The sequence below is a fragment of the Sycon ciliatum genome, chromosome 1 (assembly GCF_964019385.1).
Source record: "Sycon ciliatum chromosome 1, ocSycCili1.1, whole genome shotgun sequence".
Lineage (NCBI taxonomy): Eukaryota > Metazoa > Porifera > Calcarea > Leucosolenida > Sycettidae > Sycon > Sycon ciliatum.
The window spans coordinates 766,375-790,659 of NC_088643.1; the positions used below are offsets into that span (position 1 = coordinate 766,375).

General features: G+C 49.2%; 1 protein-coding gene across 1 annotated transcript in view; it reads left to right on the plus strand.

The window, feature by feature from the left end:
- Positions 1–24,285, plus strand: part of LOC135806764 (uncharacterized) — a 55,961-nt gene that overhangs the window by 6,886 nt on the left and 24,790 nt on the right. Inside the window, exons 2-5 of the mRNA XM_065320988.1 lie at positions 5,706–6,138; positions 12,442–12,528; positions 13,216–13,327; positions 21,412–21,661. Coding sequence (XP_065177060.1) covers positions 5,738–6,138; positions 12,442–12,528; positions 13,216–13,327; positions 21,412–21,661 — 850 coding nt within the window. The 5' untranslated portion in view covers positions 5,706–5,737. The remainder of the gene's footprint in view (positions 1–5,705; positions 6,139–12,441; positions 12,529–13,215; positions 13,328–21,411; positions 21,662–24,285) is intronic.

Below are 24,285 nucleotides of genomic sequence, written 5' to 3' on the forward strand. Positions count from 1 at the left end.
TGAATGCCCATCCGCAGATGATGGCAGGTCCTGAAAGAACAGGCAGTGTTCCAGTGATGGGGAACAGAACTTCGAGTGGCGAGTGAGGTATACACACACACACACGTGCGTGCGCGGGCACACACTTAAGTATTCAGAAATAGAATCAACATCGTAGTATTCATTGGTTGGGGAATGGAAAGGAAAATAAAACATTGCTGTAGGTTATTGTTGTAAGGACACTGGGAGCACAACAGAAAGGTAAGCAACTTGCTTTGAAGCAAAGAAAGTTATTATTCCACGGATCTCAGAAGGAAGGAACGTTCCAGAATGCTGCACTGGCAACAGGCGGCCTGCATGTGCGCGGCCCCTGCAGTCGGTCCAGCTGCCGGCCTTGCAGTGCTGAAAAGAATGTGCAGTACAGCATGTCACATTGTATCGCAGCCTGGACAAATAGGCGCTGGGAAGTCCTAGTTATGTGCTCACCTACACCAGTTGTTGAGGGCTGCACCAAGGTGGACGGCAATGACCGCTGATGGCAAGGCAATCCATGACACACAGTCACTAGGGCATCGTCAACATGGCGCTGAGGCTGGATCAATAGAAAAAACCTTTAGGCTGCTGCGGGGTTGACAACGAGGCCGCTGTCTCGAAGCTAGTCAGTCGGCCTGGTCACCGCCATTGACGAACCAGTGACAAAGGGAACGTTGTGTTTGATAATATTGAAGTGAACAGGGATGATCACAAACCCTGCGCGTACTCCACCATGAGTTACAAGAAAATTCCGGACTGGACGACGAGCAAACACCAACCTGCTACATCCAACCAGGCAGATACTATTACGATAGCTGCCAAACCAGGTCAATGCCGACCTACTGCATAATGTCAATGTCAAACAGATCCTGCAGGAGAAGACTGGGATGATATTGGCATCCAGTGTACGGACACCAGTTACATTTCCTGCGTCTTTTGCAGCATACAGGATAGACTCATCACTGTAAAGTCCACTGCTTCGTGATTTTTATTTGTAGAATACATGACAGGCGTATTCAGTGTGCCTCGCAGGACTGCGAGATGCTGCAGAAGACCAGGTTCGACCTTTCTGGACCGCCCTTCACCGACGGTGGGCTACACGATGCTGGAGGAACTAGATTCCAGTGAAAACCCGAGATTCCTTTGCTCCTGGACGCTCCGACGTGTTGTGATATCTGCCAGGTGCGCAGTAACTAGTATTTTCATCGCTATAGCGAGGACGACGCCGATCGGCAAACTCTCGCTCACAGCCATCACCAGCCTCTCAAAACCATCACTTGGCATCCCCCAGAGAACAAGAAGACGAACAGTATGAAGTTCAAATGGGTTTGAACACTCGTACCACCAACTATACCACTTTCAATAAATCGTGACGCCATTTTGTTTTAACATGAATATCGCGGATTCGTGTACTCGGATGTTCTAAGTATACAATAAATGAGGAGGCCGAGGGTTTATGACCAATAAAAACTATTATAAAAACCGAGGTCCCCCGAGGTTTTTATAATTAGTTTTTATTGGTCATAAACCCAAGGCCGGAGCATTTATTGTATTTAGAATCAACCAGTAAAAACTCCTACTCAATCTCCAACAACAAAATTAGCGGACAGCTGTTATTTGTGTTGCTATGACAACCCGTGTGCTGGACGAGTATTTGTTGTCATTGGTTCAATTTCTTTTAGTCTTCATAGGCTATCAGATCATTTTCCTTATTCGGTCTATTTATAACCAGTATCTATAATGAGAGTGTGGTCTGTCTCCATGGTTACCGGTGTTCATTTCATAACTATAGCCACTGCTCCTTGCTAGACCTTATCTGGAAGGCCCATTCTTGCATATTCCAACAGCAGCCAAGGGAGCTAGCTCTCTTGGTTACCGTAATGTCGCGTGCATTAGCCGGGGCTTATATGCCTATAAGCCGGTGATGGAGTCAGGCTTGTACACAAGACAGGCTTATACACGAGACAGGCTTATATGACAAGCACCACTCAATGACCAGGCTTGTATGCGCAAACTGCTGACTTTTGGACGTCAAAACCAACATTTTCCAACTTCAAACAAGCAACTTGCCAAGGGACAAGACGGAAAATGCCATGGGAAAGGTAAGTTTGAAGCTTGAAGAGTGCTGCATGGCCGTCGAGCGCAGCTGGTGTTGATTTCCGCATCTTCCCACGTTTTCCGCGTGTGCAAGTGTACGGTACCATGCAAACATGAACATGTAAAAGGCGCGCTCACCAGTCTTGCGTAGTAGCCCGGCTTACGCACGCGACACGTGGCGCGTCTCGTGTACTGGCCCGGCTTATGCATGCGACAGGCTTGTACGCGAAAAGCTGTTGCAGATTTCATGCTTCTACACGAGACAGGCTTATGCACAAATCCGGCTTATGCACGCGACATTACGGTATGCGGACTGGGTCCGATCCTAAAAAGCTGTTTTTATGAACTGTTTTTATGAACTGTTTTTATGAACTGTTTTTATTGGATAGGATATGATTATGTTCAATAAACGAGGTTTGTGTCAATGGGAGATTGACTTGGAGTTTTTACGAGTTGATTCTAATGCTCCATAATGCCCTGATGCTCGGATAGTGTTATAACTTATAATGCCGAATACAATAATTATTGAATGTCGGCATTATCCGCTGGACCCTACTCCACCAGCAGGCTTGTTACGTACTATTTCGTTTTTGGTGGAGATCTATCACCCTGAACGTTCAGAAAAAAAGCTTTGCTTCCTCCGTATACAAAAACTTCGTGTCTTTTTTTTTGAAGGATGAGCACAGCTCGTGAATTGTTCCGTTTGACTTGGAATAACACTCGTGGCATTGTCTACAAGCTATATTCATAGAAAAAAGCAAGTCAGACGAATGAGATTGAGTTTATTCAGAGTCTTCGTCGCTCGTGTCATTGTCACCTGACGACGCTGACTCCGCATCGCCATCAGTCGCTGCTTCCGATCGCATTTTGTTCCGATTCTTTTCAGCTGCCGTGATGATCCGACGCGGGACTTTGGCTACGTCCTCTTTATTTCCAGAGCTGTGTACGAATCGAAACAGTCTAAAACGGTTTCAAAAGAGGTCCCTGCGATTCCCCTTGGTGATGAAGGAGACGTCTGACTGTAGAGAGGCGAAGGATGCCAGGTCGTCGACATTCCGATCCGGAGTCTGCGCTGGTTGCACGACGACTGAAATGTTTCATCTTGCAGTGCGAGCGTAACCGATTTATGTTCTCACTCCGAGTATGGGGCCGCGGACCGTAACTAATTACTTATTTTTTTGGCGTAAGTACGAGCCTGGCCAGCTGCAGGGCAGCGAGTGCCAGTGGACTCCGTGTTCCAGCTGCGCGCTCCACTTCGTCACGGTGTCAGTTTCGAGCAAGTACGGAGGATTAGCAAGACGAAATTCGCGTTCGCGTTCGCTCTCCAAAGAAAGTCGAACTCAGTGACGGAATTCGCGTTATGAGAAGGATTAGCAAACAGAATTCGCACATGCATGATGTTGACACGACGTAGGCAGTACAGCGTGGTAAATTTATGACTGCCCTGACACGAATCCACGATTCGTGTTCCGACTACTTTTCCGAACGAAAAATGCGAAAGTTCGCAATCCAGTTCGCGAACTGAAAAATGTTTGCGAACGCGAACGCGAATTTCGTCTTGCTAATCCTCCGTAGTGATGTGTTAGATTTTTTTCATTTGACTCGTGAGTTCCAGTTGGCAACGTTCTCACACGCATGGCTTCCGTGGAGAATCTGTTCGGGCTCAACCAAACTAATACTTACCTCAACATGAATGTGGGTTGTTCCATGACAGCCTCACGGCTGTTTCAGCCAGCGATTTTTGGCCATCTAACATGGCGGGGGTACCCGCTGATTTTTGCAAAAAATCAAAGATTAATCATTTTTACGTTGAGATTAAGGTGAGTTGCTATCATTCTTCCGCGATTTACTGCCGCTAGCCCCACATTTTTGATACTAAATCCGCGGGAGTTGAAAGCTGACGCGCAAAGTAACATTTTGGTACAGTCGTCCCTCTCTAATCCGGCACCTTTTGCTACGGCATTTTCTGCTGGATTAACGAGGGTGCTGGATTAAGAAATCCTGCCCTCTGACCCGGCCCTACCCAATTGCATGCATGTATCATATGTATGTCAAACGCAGGGTTTTTCCGTGTCAACCCAATTATTTGGTGCACGGCTTTATATTCTCAATTGTTCTCCGGGAATATACACAGTGATAAAGTAAAACAGAGAACATGTTCACATGTACTCTTGCACACACACGCACACACACACACACCTGAAAATTGGCAGGACACTACTCCTTGCTAAATAAAAATAAGAAAGTATGGTTGACTGCCGTTGTCTCCTGGGCAAGCCTAGCCTGGCCTGGCAAGGAGTGCACCTGTACGGTACGCGATTTACGACTGCCGGATTATGAAATCAAACTACGTGCAGTTTGAGCGATTCGTTTCAAAAAGTCACTGCCGGAGGCGGAATTCAAGTGCCGGATTAAGATGTAGGAATTGAACGAAAAAAATTGGTTTCGTCAGAAAATGCGCCGGTTGGCAAGGGTTCCGGATAAACAAGTGCCGGATTAGAGAGGGACGACTGTACAAAAACAAGCTCTCATTTGTTCCACACGTAGATCACCTCACCAGCAAGGTGTCACGCAAGTTGTCCGTTATATTTTCGCAAGTTCATTTGAATACGATGGTGAACTCAAAAATACGATGGGCCTTTACTTTTCTCTGTTTCCAGTGGGAGATATGCACATCTGCGACGCATCGCACGACATGGAGCACCATGCAGCGCATTTACAGCATTTACAGCCTCCTCGTCGCTGCTCTCGGCGCTGGTGACAAATATTTTTGCTCGGGATCGACTCTCTTGCTTTTGCAAGCTCATCTACCTTCTTTTGCGCTGCCTGGCTATTTTCTAAAGAGAAGTCGATCGTGACGGTCGCCTTCTCTATAGAACTTCGCGTGGGCAGCACGACAGCCTGTGTGGTTCAAATCAGACGCCGTTCTTTGCAAGATTTTATTTTGAACAACGACGACGACGCGTACAGTACTTGCAAATCTCCGCGACGCACTGGATACTCCGAGCGTTGAGCTGGAGGTAAGGGAGCTGCGATCTCAGTGATTCTCAGCTTGACGAGCGATCCCTGAGGTGAGCGATCTCGGCCGTTAAGCAAAATAGAGCTGATTCCGAGTAGCCGATTACTTTCTTGTGGCTTGCGCTGCTCTTGCCTGCACAGCGTAACAAGATAATCTATTTTGATGCGGCGCTGTATCAATCAGAATCACCCACCCGTCGCTCTCGAAATCCACTCGAACTCTAGCTAGACCTTTCAGATACTAGTAAACTAACTTACTAACCAAAATTGGGATGAAATGGGCTGCCAAGTGAGCATTGGCGACATATAAACAAACCTGAAAGATAAGCGACAATATCGCTGACGCGGACCAAGTACATGACTGGTACTGTGACATACAATGTTGCAACCTACATGGTATCATGCTCACTCAAGTCACGTACACAAAACACTCTGGAGATGTGTATAATTATGATGGTTGAGTTCAGGGCAGTGAACAAAATGACGTAGGGGTCTGTGTCCCTCGCATACCTGTTCTCTGGTTTAACCACCAGACAACTCAGTTATGGAACTACGGGGCTATATTGTTTTTTGTACAGATATTTCGACTGGCGTGAACTCAACACCGGGCATGCCGGTAAATGGACTAAACCCAGCAACAGATGCTGCCTCCATGATCAAAGTGGAGCCAGGCATGGGAATGCTACGTTCGCCAGGGAATGTTGTTGATGCTGGTGCCGGATCTGCTGGTGCCGGATCTGCTGGTGCCGGATCTGCTGGTGCAACATCGCTGCTTGGTATTCCTAATCACGGTCTTCATAATGGTTCGGCTGTGTCCAGCAGTTTGCCGAACCATGTCATGCTTCCATCTGGTGGTAACCACATCGGTTCAGCTTCTCGTGGTTCGGGTATAAATGGTGGTAATCCTGGCCTGCTACCCAATGCTGGGTTGCCTACAGGTCATGTTGGTGCTGGCAATATGCAACAGCCAGGTGCTCACCCCACGGCCAACAATGAGTATATCAAGCAAATGTAAGTTTTCCATTGTTAACTATGGGTCTTCTTGTCTGTGCCTCTCTCTCTACTTCTCCAGTGAACTAACCTTTGCCTTCTTTTCGAGTGATGATTGTACAGAAGTATGCCTATTTTTTTTAGTTTGCAAATGAAGTACATTCCATCCTTCTTCTTCTTATTATTAATATTATTACGCACACACTCATGGCCAAGGCCAATCAAGGAGGACGTGAGGGCGATTATAGCCAGCCATGGCAAAAAAATAAAAAATAAAATAATGCAAATCAGAACAACAACAATAAAAGAAGAGATTGGGCTGCAAATCAAGTGCTGTTGAGTGATACACTCAACCGCTTAGTTTGAGCACTGTTTGAACACTGTTTGATCACTGCTAGTTTACCTATTTCGGTTATCAAAACATAGTAATCAGGGTTGTTTTCTCATCTTCATGGTTCCCTCAACAAACGCTCAAAATACTGTCCAAAAACCACTTTCTCCGATTTTGTTCAAATTTCCAGGGTTGAAGCATCATGAGGGCAAGCTGTTAATCCCAAAATTTGGGTAGTGTGTAATGAATCCTTCCCTGTATTTGGGGCCTGTGAAAGACACACCCATACGTTTGCATTTATGTCGCAAATTTAGCAAAAAACGTACTTTTGCAAGCAAGAGTTCGCTTTTCATTTGTTTCTATGAGGCACGTTTGTACTAAACTATGATATAAGTGCATTTTAATCCTTTTTCTGGAATTCAGGACCACTATAATCACACATTGTTGAGGCGAATACACTGGGATCAATTACGAGAGACGATCATGTCTTTGCATTTTTCTGCAAACAGCGGGCAGGTTGGCAATCACCCACTCTCTTAAAGGGGAAGTATACCCTAAAATCAAATTTTCACCAGTTGTCTTCTGGGTGCTGAGTCGAATGGTCTTGGTCCGAGGAAGCTGCGACGCTCCCTTCCTACTTGAATCCCAATCGAACTCGCGCACTTCCACCGAAACTGGGTGACTGCGCCCTACTAGATGGGGATTTGTATGCAAAATGTCACTAAAAGCGCCATTTCGTTCTTATAAAAGCACGGATGACCGCGATTGGCCCATATGTTGTAGTCTTTTGGACGCTGAGTCGACTGGTTTTGGTCCGAAAAGGCTGCGATGCAGCGTTCTTCCTTTATTCCCAATCGAACATGGTTGAACAAGCGGTCACGTGCTCCTGCGTACACCAGTCACCTGGTCACCGTGCCTGCAGGGTACAACTTACTAGCCTGTTTGACCTTTTTTGGGTGCAGTCCTGTCGCTCGAGTTGAACTCGAGTTGAACCTTGGTGTGAAAGTTGTCACCTGCTGGCGCGGTGACCAGGTGATTTGGGCACCCAGGAGCACGTGACCGCTTGTTCAACCATGTTCGATTGGGAATAAAGGAGGAACGCTGCATCGCAGCCTTTTCGGACCAAAACCAGTCGACTCAGCGTCCAAAAGACTACAACATATGGGCCAATCGCGGTCATCCGTGCTTTTATAAGAACGAAATGGCGCTTTTAGTGACATTTTGCATACAAATCCCCATCTAGTAGGGCGCAGTCACCCAGTTTCGGTGGAAGTGCGCGAGTTCGATTGGGATTCAAGTAGGAAGGGAGCGTCGCAGCTTCCTCGGACCAAGACCATTCGACTCAGCACCCAGAAGACTACAACTGGTGAAAATTTGATTTTAGGGTATACTTCCCCTTTAACATTGGCCGGTGTTTCCACTGAGTCTTGAGATGTTGTAATAAATATAAACGAGTCCAATGACCTAACATCATTTTGACGTAACTTTATGATACTGACGCAGTGCCATGCAAAAAGCAAGAAAAACACAATCATTTTTGGGCCAATTTTGCAAAAATTTAAATTTCAAAACATTTTGGAACCATATCGAATTAGCGTTCGGAATTCCTGTTTCGTCTCCTCACACAGAAGCCTGTACTTTCAACCAGTGTATTTTTGCTGATAAACCCACCCTGACATGTTTTGATACTATGGGAATTACTGACATGATTGCAAGAAGCAACTGATGAAGGTTGGAAGCATTTTATTGTCATTAGTGAGGTTTTGCATTCCGAATTTCGGTACAGCGTTCTTCGGTCATTTGTCGAACATCAAAATGCACCAACGTTTGTTTTGCAAGTCGAAAATGATGTGTTTTCATTTCGTGAGCCCCAGCAGCAGCAACGTCCTGTCCCGTGCTCCTTTTCTTGCTGATTCCTACGAACTTTGATCGCCCAAAGAGTCGAGGGCCAAACCTGCCTCCTCAGTCGCCTCAGAAAAACCAACTCCATGGCCAAGTCAAATTTTATGCGTGTCGCCATAGTCTTTTCAGCCACACAGATGACGGTGACCGGTGAGGACACTCAAGGCGAAAGAGAGTAGACAGGCAGTGGAGAGGAGCAATCAGAGGTAGCTGACGATGCTATGTCGCCAAAGACGCCTGCCAAGCGATGCCGAGATAAGAAACCGCTTTGAATAAATCATGCGCTAGCGCTCTTCTACAAGAAAATGCATCCGAAAAATATTTTCGACAAAGTGAGCTTTTTCCGAACAAACACGCCGAATCTTCGTGTGCATTTTCGACCTCGCTCCCGCGTGCCGAATCTTTTTGCCGAATTTCGGAATGCAAAACCTCGCTAATGTAAACCTGTCTCTTTCTTAGAGAACGCCTTGTTTGGGCTACTTCGAGTGGCCATATCCCCTCCAAAGTGCCCAATTACTTACCCTAATATATTGATTTTCTCATTCTGGACACCCCTAGCATTGCAAAAAAGGTGTTAAACAGGTGAAGGTATTTCGGTATGAGCTACCTTAAATTAAACTGTTCACCAAATGTTCTCAGGGTTGACAATGAACAAAATATGTTAATGGCTGTAGTTGAGTCTGCAAGTGCTTAGGTAAGTTTTTTTGTTGTTGTATTTTTTATTACTGCTTGAAACAGGAACTTAAATTCCTTACCTGAAGTCGACAGAGAGGGGAGGACCGAGGACTGAACCCACGGGTTACAGAGACTACAACTACGAAGAAAAGATAATGAAGAAGAGGCTAGGTTTTGCAGTGACCGAGTCCGGGAGAGACTGAGAAGGAAATGCCAAGTTGCCAATAGCAATATATACAAAGAAGGGATGTGCACGCTATTAGCTAATCAAGGCAGAAATATCTAGCTCTACCAAGTTGAGAAGTTCGAGGGCTGTCTTCAATGCTGATGTTTGGTGTCAGGCGAAATAGCGCATCATAGTACATTTGTGACCAGCGGGTAGAAGATGACGACGTCCAGTAATTAAAGGGGAAGTATACCCTAAAATCAAATTTTCACCAGTTGTAGTCTTCGGGGTGCTGAGTCGAATGGTCTTGGTCCGAGGAAGCTGAGGCGCTCCCTTCCTACTTGAATCCCAATCGAACTCGCGCACTTCCACCGAAACTGGGTGACTGCGCCCTACTAGATGGGGATTTGTATGCAAAATGTCACTAAAAGCGCCATTTCGTTCTTATAAAAGCACGGATGACCGCGATTGGCCCATATATTGTAGTCTTTTGGACGCTGAGTCGACTGGTTTTGGTCCGAAAAGGCTGCTATGCAGCGTTCCTCCTTTATTCCCAATCGAACATGGTTGAACAAGCGGTTACGTGCTCCTGGGTGCCCAAATCACCTGGTCACCGCGCCAGCAGGCGACAACTTTCACACCAAGGTTCAACTCGAGTTCAACTCGAGTGACAGGACTGCACCCAAAAAAGGTCAAACAGGCTAGTAAGTTGTACCCTGCAGGCACGGTGACCAGGTGACTGGTGTACGCAGGAGCACGTGACCACTTGTTCAACCATGTTCGATTGGGAATAAAGGAGGAACGCTGCATCGCAGCCTTTTCGGACCAAAACCAGTCGACTGAGCGTGCAAAAGACTACAACATATGGGCCAATCGCGGTCATCCGTGCTTTTATAAGAACGAAATGGCGCTTTTAGTGACATTTTGCATACAAATCCCCATCTAGTAGGGCGCAGTCACCCAGTTTCGGTGGAAGTGCGCGAGTTCGATTGGGATTCAAGTAGGAAGGGAGCGTCTCAGCTTCCTCGGACCAAGACCATTCGACTCAGCACCCCGAAGACTACAACTGGTGAAAATTTGATTTTAGGGTATACTTCCCCTTTAAGTATCTGTGCACGCGAATGTGTTGTGTGCATGACTTTGTGTGTCAGCTATGACATCAGACCGTGTGACGCCATGCCTAGCATGTAGGTCTGGACCATCCTGCAAAGTTTGAATGCTGTTGGTGGAACGACCGAGCGGCAAACCATACATATATTTTTGAAACTCTCTTCGTAGTACCTTCCACCGGTGAAATTTCGAAATTCTTGTGCAGCCGCATGTAGAACGAAGAGGTACGAGCGCAGCCACACCATCCCCTACCAAAAAAACATCCACTCCTGTGGGTGGAAGCAAACAAAATTGGAGTGTATAAAAAAGGGAAGAAGACAGACCGGAGAAGAACACAGAAAGACGTGTGAAATTATATGTGGAGCAACATAAACAGGCGACAATAAAAACAGAAAGTGTGCGGGGCCACAACTGTTGAACGCACGACGAGGCAGTGGGGGTGTCAGAAATTCCGGGGATGCCACAAGACAAAGCGGGGGAGGCAACGGATTAGCAGGGAGAGAGCACTCCGACCCCGTCATGGCGAAGTACACCGAAGTCGGGGCCGAGGCGGCGCGATAACTAGAAACAAAGAGCGAGAAGGAAAGTAGCAGAAAACAGAAACACCTGGAGCACACAGTCTCAGCCAATTACCAGCCCTTCCACGGGAGCTGACCCTGCTCTGCCTCTAAAGGCAGCATAGCCACCTGAATGGCACCTCCGACGGGGTGACGACAAAGAATACAAAAAATCACAAATAAAATAACTGCAGAAAATGAACCTACACTACGGCAGCGCAGCCTGCCAGGCACGACCTACGTGCAATCAAGATGCGCACCACCCAGTACGCATTACTGTGACTAAGGTGTGCATACACCACATGTTGTGTTTGATGTTGGAGTGACATACACACACTGTCGGTTGCCATAAGAAATCTTGCTCACGAACAGCTTCCTGCAGTGCAGTGTTATGTGTCTTTTAAAAGACTTGACGTTGCTGCTCCTGCTAATGTTTTCTCTGACTATGATGTGAGCCCGGATCAGCGAAAACCATCACTTGTGTTTGATATCAAGTTGATCAAAAAGTGACGTTGAAGTCGAGCGAAAGAAAAGTCGCGAACCTAACAACTACCCATCACCTTTCTGTCTTTCTTGTCACTAGTCTTTCCGCCTGACAAGCCCGCGTTTGTTTGTTTGTCAGTGACTAGCTAGCTAGGCAAGCCCCAGGCAAGTGAGGAGACACGGCTGGGAAACCCCACGTACCTGAGCTTGGCTGGCGAATAGGTACGATCGCGGGGCGCGAGCATCGCACACGCATCGATCGTCGTTGACGCCAATCACGACACGACATTTTTGGTGATGACTGGAATGGTGATTGCTCATCAAGGGAGTCAGGTGAAAGCCGCGGAGCTCCAGAGGACCACTCTCTCCTGCCGCAAAGTGACTCGGCGAGGCTGAAGACTGCAGGCTGCAATATCAGCCCCTGGAACTTGGCCATATGCCGGTAGCTGCGCGATAGTCAGTGAAGCCAATGATTTACTTGGACAAGCCAGTGTTTGAGTACACCCCCAAGGACTATAAATTCCTCCTTGTTAGCTGGCTGAGTGATGGCAATGCCTAACAGGATCAGACACATACCAACGCTCATACTTGCATCCTACACAGAAATGCCACTTCCAACATTTGCCATACAGCGATGTGGTGTACCGCATTTTTTGGTCACTTACAGTGCTGCGATTGATCTAAAATTTCTTGAGACTGGTTATCAGTGGTTATCAAAAAGTATTCTTTCTAGACCAAAGAGTGGTATATTTGATAACATTTAATAACGATGATCTTTATCCACTGACGATGTTGTTCAGAACAACGAAACGTCTGGAGAAGGATCGTAAAAATTTCTATCGTTATTAAATGTTATCAAATATACCACTCTTTGGTCTAGAAAGAATACTTTTTGATATTACAATGAGAGTGAATAATCAACGGCTTGTCCACCAACTCTTTATCAGTGGTTGTGGATCAATTTGGAGCACAAAATATTTTTCGAAAATTTTGCACATGTGATGGTTTTTGCTGATCCAGGCTCATGTAAGGTTTTCTCTGACTATGATGACATAAAATGTAATGTTTTCTCTGACTATGATGCTTTGGGTACTCTACAGATTAAGTTCGGTGAAAGTTCATCCACGTGCGCCGATGAAACGTTGGACCTTTCCCGACCCTCTCCGCTTGAGAGTCATCATTGCGGCGTGAGTGCTGTTTCCATAGTCAGGTTTGAGTGTGCTTGGCGAAACGTCCACATACATGTTAAGACTAGTTACTAGTTGTATGGCCTTGTTATACTGGTCTGGTATCGGGCTGTGGCCAATCAACCTTAGCATGATAATTGTTCCGATGCTCGTCGCCAGAATACCATTCGTATAGTGTGAGTTCTATTGTCATTGTCAGGTTTTGCGTCTGTTTGGCAGAGCATCCACATGCATTGCAATACTAGTTACATTCCCTTGTTATACTGGTCTGGTATCGGGCTCATTCTATTGGACGTTTGCGTTTGTCCACCTGTGGCGAATGAACGTTGGCATGAGTGTTATCCCAAGGGAATCCATCCGTTGGGGTGTCATCCAAAGAGTGTGAGGTCTTTTTTCATTGTCAGGCTTGAGTGTGCTTGGCGGAGCCACCACATCCATGTTTATACTAGTTGCATTGCCTCGTTGTAGAGGTCTGATATCAAGGAGCAAACGCCGTCGTGGGGTGCATCAGCACAGAGTATCGGCCATGTGTCAACTGCAGCGCAAGCTCTAACTAAGCCTAAGGGCAAGTAGTTCTCCTAAGCTAATAAGGGTTTTGTGGACATCTGTTTTCTCATCTCTGCCCAATGACATTTTCTATGCAAGTACCCACCGGCTCGTGCATTAATTGAAATGTTTTCGCTTCAGATTTGAGAAGATGGTCCGGACTTGTCCTAGCATACAGCCTTGGCAGTACAAGGGTATTGGCCAGGCTTGCAGTTGTTTGGAAGCCAAATTCTACTCCGAAGCTAAAGACCGGGTGAGTTGTGTACACCTTTTCTTTGTCAAATCTATTTCTTACTTTATTGTTTGTTTTCACGTGTCCGCTGTTGCCGGCTTGTGCTTTAGTCTGATCATGCGCATTTGACACCCGCACATCAGAGAGTGGTATAAACCTTGGAGAGGACACTGCATGCACACGCGATGTGCGCCTCATGATTAGGGAAGCCCCTGGGAAGAAATCTCAGGAAGTGCAGATATAGTACGAGTTTTCTGAGACACTAGAGAGGTTGCGCACAACGAAAATACGTAGCGCCCTAACGGATATTTTTTAACGAAAGAAGCTAACGAATATTTGTAAACCATGAGGTTGCGCACAACGTGTGAACTTGTTCGTAGTACGCCGATGCGGCACGCGCGCGAGTGCGTCGAGTCAGGACAGGGAGTTGTAAAATATCAGTATTTTAGTACTCCGCGTTGCGAAAATATTTTCGTTGATATGCTCTGTTTCGGTCGCGTTTGAACGAATTTTCGGTGCAACTTTCGTTACTCGAACCCGGAATGTCGAAATCTTACGAATTTTTGTGGTGCGCAATCTCTCCAATGATAGCAAAAGTCTCGAAAGAGAAAAAATTGGCTTGTGAGCAACACTGGCTCACACTCAATCACTGCTTTTCACAAATTCATTTCAGAAAAAATCAAATTCCAAAGAGTCGATTTTCATCAGTACGAACTTGAATACTCCCTGTCGTGAGTCAGTCAAGTGTCAAGCAAAGTCGGCGGAATAGCGCGAGCTCCGGTGTGGGGAGCAAACCATTTCTTACAAATCATCGCCGAAGTCGCAACCACTACTTCGTACTGTTGTGCTCAGCGCGGGCTTGCGACTAGTTGGTTTGGAGGTGACAGCGTTGCGAATGACCGAGGGTCCTCGACGTCTGTCTCACCATCCAGAAGCGACACTGACTCACGCTGCTATCTGGTGTTCACGAGGTGTTTGTCGCGCTGGAAACGGAGCGTCTCTGTACGTTTGTATCCCTGGTAATGTTTGTGCCTGGAGAGCACTATATACGTGGTGCTCTTTGTCCTATCCTGTATCATGTTATCCTTTCACCCATTCACGGCATAGTCCTTCCCCTGTCTGTCGCCATGTATAGACGGTACGTGACCTCTCACTACCCCCGTACTACGCATGATACCATGCTCTGCTGGGCATGGCCTCCCTGACTCTTCACTATATCTACACTCATCTGTCTGTAAAATAAACTACTTCCTTATGTCAGTACATGACACAACATGGTGTCAGAAGTTAGTCAACCAGGTCTACACTTCGAGTAGAAATGGCCAAGTTCGCGCCGCCTCCAGACTTTGATTTCTCCATTCCAGATGCCTGGCCGGCTTGGAAACGCCGGTTTGCGAGATATCGCCTCGCCTCAGAGCTCAACGCGAAAGACGAGAAAGTGCAAATCTCTACGTTGCTCTACTCGCTGGGCCCTGAGGCCGAAACTGTCTTCGATCAACTGGTATTCGACACCGTTGGAGACGAGGACAAGTATGACAAGGTCATGACGAAGCTGGACGCTTACTTTACGCCAGCATTGAACGTGTTTCACCAGAGGACCATCTTCGAACAGTGCGTCCATCTTCCAGGAGAGTCCGTGGAAGAATTTGTTCGGAAACTTCACGCAGCAGCGAAGTTCTGTGACTTTGGTGACCAGAAGTACAACAGAATTCGAGATCGCCTCGTGGCTCACATTCTGGATCGTCAAGTCGCCAAGGAGTTGCAGCTGATTGAGCCCGCAAAACTCACCCTCATCGACGCAGTTCTCAGGGCCAGGCAGGCCGAGAAAATTTCCGGAGACGTTGCAGCGCAAGCCGCCAGGCCGCAGGTCAATGCTGCATCCCGCTTTGGAGGAAAGCAGCAAGATGCAAGGAGTCGCCACCAGCGCAGCGGCGTTCCGTCGAAGCCTGCACCAACGCCGTCCACGCAGAGGAAGAGCGGCACTGCAGCTTCAACATGTCCGTGGTGTGGCCACGCTGGTTCGCACAAGAGTAACCGTTCTGCGTGTCCTGCGTTTGGTCGCAAGTGTAATTCATGCGGCAAGCAGGGCCACTTCGCCGCCGTCTGTCTTTCCACTCCAGCAACCACGCGTGGTGCCAGAGCTGTCGAAGATGAATCGCTCGCGTCCCCGTCGCCATTCATGGGTGGTGTTGCAGAGCTGTCATCCAACGCCAGTCCTTCCCAGTCCACCGACGCCTGGTCAGTAAGTCTGCCTGTTTGCTCGACAAATTTGATATTCAAGATCGACACAGGTGCAGATGTATCATGTATCACGCACTCCACGTATCAGAATCTCGTACAACGCCCTGTACTCACAGCATCCACTACCAAACTCCTTGGTCCATCTGGTGCACCTCTATCCATCAAGGGTCAGTTCACTGCAGACACCATGCACAAGAGTGAACTGTTCTCTATGGAGATCGTAGTTATCGATGGTCCTGGATCTACCAACCTGTTGAGTCGCAGAGACTGCCTCCGACTTCGCCTGATCCAGCGTTTAGATGCAGCAGAATCGTGTACCAGCAAGCCAGCACAGCCCATCGGTTGTATGGTTGGGCCCCCAGCTGATATCAAGCTCGTGGACGACGCCACGCCGTACCACTGTGGTGTTGCCCGCCGTGTGCCTCTGCCTCTACAGGACAAGGTCACAGAAGAGCTCGCACGTATGGAGGAAATGGGCATCATCGTCCGGGAAACGGGTCCCTCTGACTGGTGCTCTCCTATGGTGCCGGTTCGTAAACCTAATGGTCGCGTACGGATCTGCGTAGACCTAAAGAAGCTGAACGGCAACGTGAAGCGCGAGCACTTCCCTCTTCCGACAGTTGAGGACACACTGGCTAGGCTCGCCGGATCTACTGTCTTTTCCACGCTGGATGCCAACAGCGGCTTCTGGCAAGTGCCTCTCACGGAGTCTGCATCCAAGCTGACCACGTTCATCACGCCTGTGGGTCGGTTCCGATTCCTCCGGATGCCATTCGGTATAACCTCTGCACCGGAAATCTTCCAGCGACGCCTGCAGGACTTCCTCTCCCACGTCAAAGGTTCCGAGGTATTCATGGACGACGTTCTGGTCCACGCCGCTAACGAAGCTGAACACGACCACCGGCTGGACACAACGCGCCAGGTCCTTGCCGACGCAGGCATCACTCTAAACCCCGACAAATGCCACCTCAAGCAGTCGTCAGTTAAGTACCTGGGACACATTGTCAGCGGGTCCGGTGTGAAACCCGACCCCAGCAAAATCTCCGCCATTGACGACCTCGAGGAGCCTACGAATGTTCCTGAGCTTCGCCGTGCCTTAGGTCTCTTCACCTACGTCGCCAGATTCATCCCGGAATTGGCTACGATCTCAGCGCCCCTCCGTCAGCTCCTGCACACCGACACTGATTGGTTCTGGGACTCCCCGCAGCAGGACGCGTTCCGTCGGCTGAAAGAGCTCATCGTTTCAGCCCCGTGCTTAGTGCACTATGACCCCAAGCGTCCCATCATGGTCAGTGCCGATGCCAGCAGCTATGGCATTGGTGGTGTTCTGCTCCAGAAGCACGATGGCGACTGGCGCCCAGTGGCCTACGCCTCCCGTTCCCTGACCAAGACGGAACAAGGCTACGCGCAGATCGAAAAGGAATGCCTCGCAGCGGTGTGGACGTGCGAGAGGTTAGACCAGTACCTCTTCGGCGCTCCCAGGTTCATCGTGCAGACGGACCACAAGCCGCTAGTGCCACTGATCAACACCAGAGACCTGGACAAGGTTCCCATCCGATGCCAACGAATGCTGCTCCGCTTCCTCCGGTACGAAGTCCATGCCATACACGTTCCCGGCAAGGATCTGGTGGTGGCTGACACGCTTTCACGAGCGCCAGCATCGGCATCAGTTGACAACGTTCTGCAAGACGACATCGGCATGGTTTTATCAACCACTGCTGAAGATCTCACAAGTCCATCCGTTCTCGCCGACCTAGCCAAGGCTACGTCTGAAGATCCCGTGTTATCCAGTGTGATGCGCTACGTCATCCATGGCTGGCCTGCTACCGTCCCTGACGACATCAAGCCGTTCCATCGTGAGCGAGGCCAGTTGTCTCACATGCAAGGTGTCTTGTGCCACGGCTTTCGCCTGGTTGTTCCGTCCGTGCTACAGCCTGAGATCCTCCAGAAGCTGCACGATGGTCACCAAGGTGTCACGAAGAGTAAAGCCCGTGCCCGCTTCTCGTCGTGGTGGCCAGGTATCTCTGCCGACATCGAGGCGTACGTCGCCAAGTGCACTACCTGTATCAAGCAGCGTCATCAGTCTCCAGAGCCTCTTCAGACAACTCCGTTCCCCGAGCGCCCGTGGCAGCGTATCGCATCGGATCTCTGTGATGTCGACGGCCGCCAGTACCTGATTACTGTCGACTATTTCTCCCGTTACATTGATGTCGCTTGTCTCTCATCGACTACGTCACGGGCCGTCATTACTCATCTGAAGAGCATATTTGCTGTCCACGGCTATCCGGACATCTTCGTCAGCGATAACGGGCCACAATTCGCTTCCGACGCCCTTGCACAGTTTATGTCGTCGTGCAACATCACGCATCGGACCAGCAGCCCGAAGCATCCTCAAAGCAACGGCGAAGCAGAACGCGCCGTGCAGACTGCCAAACGACTCATCCGTGCGCCAGGTGATCTACAGCAGTCCCTCTTAGCGTATCGCTCCACACCCCTGTCCAACGGCTATTCGCCCGCCGAACTCTTGTACGGCCGCAGGCTCCGCACCAATCTTCCGTGCCCACCTGATCTCCTGCAACCCTCCTGGCCAGACAGCACCGCTCTCCGGGCCAAGGAGCAGGAGGCTAAGCATCGGCAAGAAGATCACTTCGATCAATGCTTCGCAGCAAAGTCGCTCTCCCCTCTGCCACTGGGAGCGAAAGTGTGGGTCGACGACAAGCGCGAGGGTACAGTGGTTGAGCAACTCACCGATCGCTCCTACAACATCGCCACCTCATCCGGTCTTCTGCGCCGAAACCGCCGTGCAGTGAAGTTGCTCCAGCCAGTGACTCCTCCCGGACCGGTGCCAGCAGTACCACCGGCCGCGCTAGTCCCGCAACAACAGCCTGTGCCTACGTCACAGCCAACTCTCCGTGCTCGCAACGACATCCAGCCACCGCAGAGATTGATCGCTACCATATAACTCTCTCTGGCTCCCGCACATTGCATAGTTCTGTTCTATGTGCCCGGCTATGTACAACCCGTACATGTATCTGTCTTGCCTTTTCTCCATAACAGTTTTTTCCCCAGCTGTTGTGTTTTTGCTCTCTTTAATTGTTTTTCAAAAAGGGGGAGATGTCCTATCCTGTATCATGTTATCCTTTCACCCATTCACGGCATAGTCCTTCCCCTGTCTGTCGCCATGTATAGACGGTACGTGACCTCTCACTACCCCCGTACTACGCATGATACCATGCTCTGCTGGGCATGGCCTCCCTGACTCTTCACTATATCTACACTCATCTGTCTGTAAAATAAACTACTTCCTTATGTCAGTACATGACACAACACTCTTCAGGCACAATCTTCCTCAGCCTACTCAAGCTCAACTGATGAGGGGTGAATTCCCCGAAACACTGTGTATTGAGCAGGGAGTGGTGCTTTCTTGCAGGTTTGCCGAGTCGAAGGTTCGATGGACTTCTCGTGTGCTCTGGATGGCAGTCGTGAGTCAGTCAAGTGTCAAGTAAAGTCGGCGGAATAGCGCGAGCTCCGGTGTGGGGAGCAAACCATTTCTTACAAATCATCGCCGAAGTCGCAACCACTACTTCATATTTTGTTCTCCCGAAGCAAAGAAACCAGCTACAAATTGTGGCAGAGCATTGTCGACGGAATAAGCTTGAGTTTGTGGCGTCGTCCCGCTTTGCTGCACATGTGGCCGAGGACGACGTCTTCACCAGAGTTTTGAGGCAGACCCTTCAGTACTCAATAAGACGCTGAACAAGATGCGTGTTCAAATTCTGGTCATGAAACTTTCATTTCAAGCGATCCATGCCTCCAGGTGGCAGGCGATGATGGGAAACTGGCATTTTTGAAGTCCTCCGTAACGACCTTCCTGCAGGATAGAGTAAGCAGCTCCGTACCTTCATTCCTTGATGAGCGCGTCGTTGATTTTGTGGGTGTTTTTTTCAGTCCTGGTACCTTCCGCAACATGCACCACATGTAGCCTTTTTTAGGAATTTGAGAACACTTTGTTCTTGCCATCGTTAACTTCAGCATTTCGAATTCAGGGGAGATACCAGGATTCTTATACCCGAGCTTGCAGTCTTGACAAATGCCCCGCGAACGATGTGGGCCGGAAGAAACTCCAGAAAGAAGATACCGTATTTTTCCGGTTGTAAGTCGACCTTTTACGACTTAAAATAGAAGGAGAAAGGGTGAGGGTCGACATACAACCGGGATTCGACTTATAACCAGGAACTATCAGAATCTTACAAAAAATGACCTGCACTGCATGCACGAGTGCACTATGTGTACACATTTTTTCCAGTTTATTGGTCTTTTCAAGGATTGGGATGTTATAATCTCCAATAAGGAATGTTTACATGATTTGTTGATGTGTTAATAGCAGGGAGTGGTTAGTAATGCTTCTTTGGGTGAAACCTTTAAAACAGAATTGAGACCTCCGGATACGGGGGTCGACCTATAACCGGGGTCGACTAACAACCGGTAAAATACGGTACGCGCTCTGGGGCGAAATAATGCAGAGCGCAATGAAAATATTTTTGTTTGGGGCGGAAGTGAGCTGCGAGACCACCGCAGCTTTTGACCTTCCGTAACAAGTAGACATTGTGTAGGAAGGGTCGTACCACTCATTGCGCGAAATCGCGCATCTATGAGCGACATCCACATAAACTGCTGGGACCATGGTTGTGTACTCGAATCTCATTCTGAGCACCCTTTTTTCTTCCTTTTTTCAGCCGTTTTTTTGCAAAAAGTCCTCGAGCTCGATTTTTTTTGATCAATCGTTCTTCAAGGAAAGACGAGTGGACAATCGATCAACAGGGCCGAGGACGAATGCATCTGGTTGGAGTTCTTGCGTGGCACAGGATGACCAGACACACATATAGATACATTGCGACGATCTAATCTGCACAGTGTTTCCTAATACCGCACGCACGACGGTAAGTACAATTCATGTGATTTCAAATTGTTTGTGATCTACAACGTCGCGAGCAGGACGGAAATACAGCAACAGCACGACAACCGTTATACCAGGCAGTAACCAACAGTCACCTCCGTCACATTCTCCAGATCAGCAGGCAAGTGAGGCAGTGAACATGAAGAAATAAAGTATGAAAGAATGAAAAGTGAATAATTCAAAAATCTCAGAAACGTTGAACGTAAAAAACACTGAGAACAAGAAAAGTGACTTACTTCGATGGCAAAAGACAAAGCGAATGTTCCTCGTATGGACCTGGCTCTTGCGGAATCAGCCACACTGTGGAACCATGTGTTTGATTCCACAAGGGATGGCTACCTGCTCCTCACCAACCAGCCTCCACGACGATGGTAAAGTCGCCAAAAATACGAAAGTTGAACATTTTGTGCATGCATGCAATAGAAAATTTGTGCTGAGTATGTCGAGTGGCCATTCGCACAGGACAAAGCCGTTGCGCAAGCTGTGACCCTGAAATTTCGTCCATTGGTAGCGAGGGTAACCCTGAGCTGGAAAGTGTAAGGGATGGCGTGCTACACTCCCCCGCATACGCTTGACAGCACGATTTGAGGCGTGGAGTAGTAATATACCAGTATCGTACTACCCCCTGATACCTGATGGATGGACGTCGTCATCTTCATCCCGCAGATCGAAAATGTACAGGTGTCGCGTGATTTCGCGCAATGGTTCGAACACAGAAAACCGCGATTCCGACAGTCCGACTAAGACAAGCAAGTCACAAACATTGCGATGTGGGAAGCGACAATTGGAATGACGCGGAGGAAGTAGAAATGTAGCGAGGAAAAAAAGGTGATTATTTGGTGATAAAATTGCACGAAAATTGCACTGGCAATGATAATATTGTGGATTGTGATTTATCCACTTGCAGGAAGAATACCTGCAATCGCTGCACGACAAAGTGGTGGCTCTCATAAAGACGTCTGGTGCAGAATTCCAGACACAACCTCACCACCAGCAGCAGCAACAGCAGTATCAGCAGCAGTATCAGCAACAGCAACAGCATCGAAACCAGGAGCAGCCCAAACAACAACAGCAGCTGCTGCGGCAGCCGCACCACCAGCAGCTGCAGCAGCAGCAGCAGCAGCAGCAGCTGCAGCAGCAGGAAAACGGCGGACAAGGTACAGTATGTACAGTGTTGGTTGCACTTAACATCCCAACTGCACACACAGACATTCAAGACAAGTTTTGGGCTAGATCGGGACTCACAGTGGGTGAAATGATTCGTCTTACACCGCACTTCCACATGGTAGGACGTAAGTGGAAGGGGTGGCTAAAGAGGTTAGGCTTACACTGCACTTCCACAGGGTAGGACAAATGTGGAAATAGGCTGCTAACACGGTTACGCTTACACCCTGACAACCGCATGGTAACGTTAGGACAAAAGCGGTGGGGCTGGTAACCTAGCTTAAAGGCTTATGGAGTCCTTTGCTGGCCACCTAATACATACCACCATGTTGTGAGTCCCTATTTCTTTGTACTTCAAAATATAGTTGATAAGAGTTGCTTTTGTGGCGAATCTGGCACCATAGGAAGCGTTAAGTTGGGTGGTTTCGGGATGGGGAAAATTCTGGCTGAGAGCTAGTTTGTGAGAAAACAGCAAGCCAGGGTGGCAAGTAAGCGTAGAACAACGAATGCTTGAAAGTAGAATCGATGCACACGGGCAGTTTAGTGAGCTAGCTGCCATGCTTAGCTGACGTCAGTGAAGGGAACGCTGCCCCGGGTCGTGTTTGCAACATGTGGTCGCATGCGCAGCGACAAGGCCAGCTCATCAGCTGTGGTATGGGTAAGGAACAAGTGCAACATGAACCCTATGCAAGATAGCAAGCTGAGAGGTTGTTACGTGACTGTTAACTACAGTTCATGCTTCGCTTAAAATGATTTTTTGCGCACGCGCAAAAATATGTTAACACAGAAGGCGCATGCTCTGTTCCCAACAAACTCTCACACGCTCATTGTTCTCCGAAGTCCACTGTTCCTGACTTCAGTTCTTGCTTTGTCCGCATTGGCAGTGGATTTCTTTCTCAACCTCAATCTCAAGGTTTACCACAGCTCACGGAGATGCCCCGTGCACGTAAGCAGTCGGCTCCCGGGCCCAGGCGTTCCAGTCGCAGGCGCGCCTCGTCGTCCCCGTATGCCGACACTCCAAATCGAGCCCCTGCGGACCATGCGGCCGATCGTTCCGGCAATGCCCGTGCGGATCGTTCCGGCAATGCCCGTGCGGAGCAGGACGATATCCCGTCCGCCGTTCCCCAGCCGGCCAGCTTACTCACAACTGGCCTAAATCCACGTTCCGTTACGGCGGCCGTGTCGACGGCCCTGCACCCCCTGCTGGCTCGAGTCGAGCGCCTTGAGGAGCGAATTTCAGCTCGCCAGGATCCGGACGGCCATGCTCAGGCGGCGGTCCCCTCAGTGGCAGATGTGGTCCAAACCGCGTCCAACACCGTCACCCATCACCCGCCGCAGGTCGACTCCGGCCCCATGGACATTTCCCTCATGCAACCCGCGCTGCCTCCGATCGCAGCGCCCATGGCGAACACTCGTGAGTCCAGCTCTATTGTTCCCACGGTCCCGCGTAAGTTGCTTGACAAAATCACACGCGGCGAATATATTGAGCTGGAGGATCTCCTCCCAGAGAATGTGGGCGCAGGGTCCGAGCCCTTGGAGCTCAGTACCGCCAACAGAGAGGGCCGGCGTGTGTCCCTCAATTTATGTGTGACTAAGAAGCGCTCCATTGTGGACTTCACTGCCTGGCTGGAAGCCTACACAATCTACATGGCCTGCGCACTGAAACATGTGCCATTCCGAGCACTGGAGCTGGTGACGTACCAGCACATTATCTGTACTGCCAACCAGCAGTTTGCGACCCCAGCTGTACTGGGGTATGACCGTGCCTTCCGTGCAGCGGTGGCAACAACCTCGGCTCGTTGGGACGCAATCGACCAAAGCCTCTGGAGCCTGCACCTGATCCGGGCACCCCGACCATCATGTCCGCGCTGCACAACGCACCACAGCCGTGACCGTTGCCCACAGTATTTGGCAGGGCCACATGCTCCAGCTGGCACCAACACCAGCCGTCCTACGCAGCCATTTCTGGCCGGGGCGGGCAGCACCCGCCAGATCTGCCTCAACTTCAACCGTGGCCGCCCATGCCAACACAAGCCCTGTGAACGCTTGCACGTCTGCTCAACCTGCGGCGACCGAGGTCATCCCGCCGCTCGCTGCACCAACGACGGTCGCCGGGGACCCCGCCAGACGGACAAGCCCGTCGCAGCGAAGTAGTCTCCCCACGCCTCTGTACATAGCCCGCCTAATGACTCTTTTGCCTCGTATTTCTAACCGTGTCCTCTCTGACTTTATCCTTAATGGCTTGCAACACGGGTTCCCCATTGGCCACTCTGGTGCTTCTGTATCTATCATCTCTGGCAACCTCCCAAATGCCATTGAACATGCTCAGTTTGTACAACAACAAATTGCTGACCGGGTCCGACGTGACGAATCGGCCGGTCCTTTCTCGGTCCAGCCTTTCCACCCATTTGTATGCTCTCCGCTCGGCGTTGTGCCCAAGAACAACGGGAAATTCCGCCTCATTCACCACCTGTCTTACCCTGACCGTATGTCTGTCAATGATGGAATAAACAAGGATTCGTTCTCCCTACATTATGTCCCAGTGGACGATGCCATTGAGCGTCTGCAACGTCAAGGTACCGGTGCCTTGATGGCGAAGCTCGACATACGCAATGCA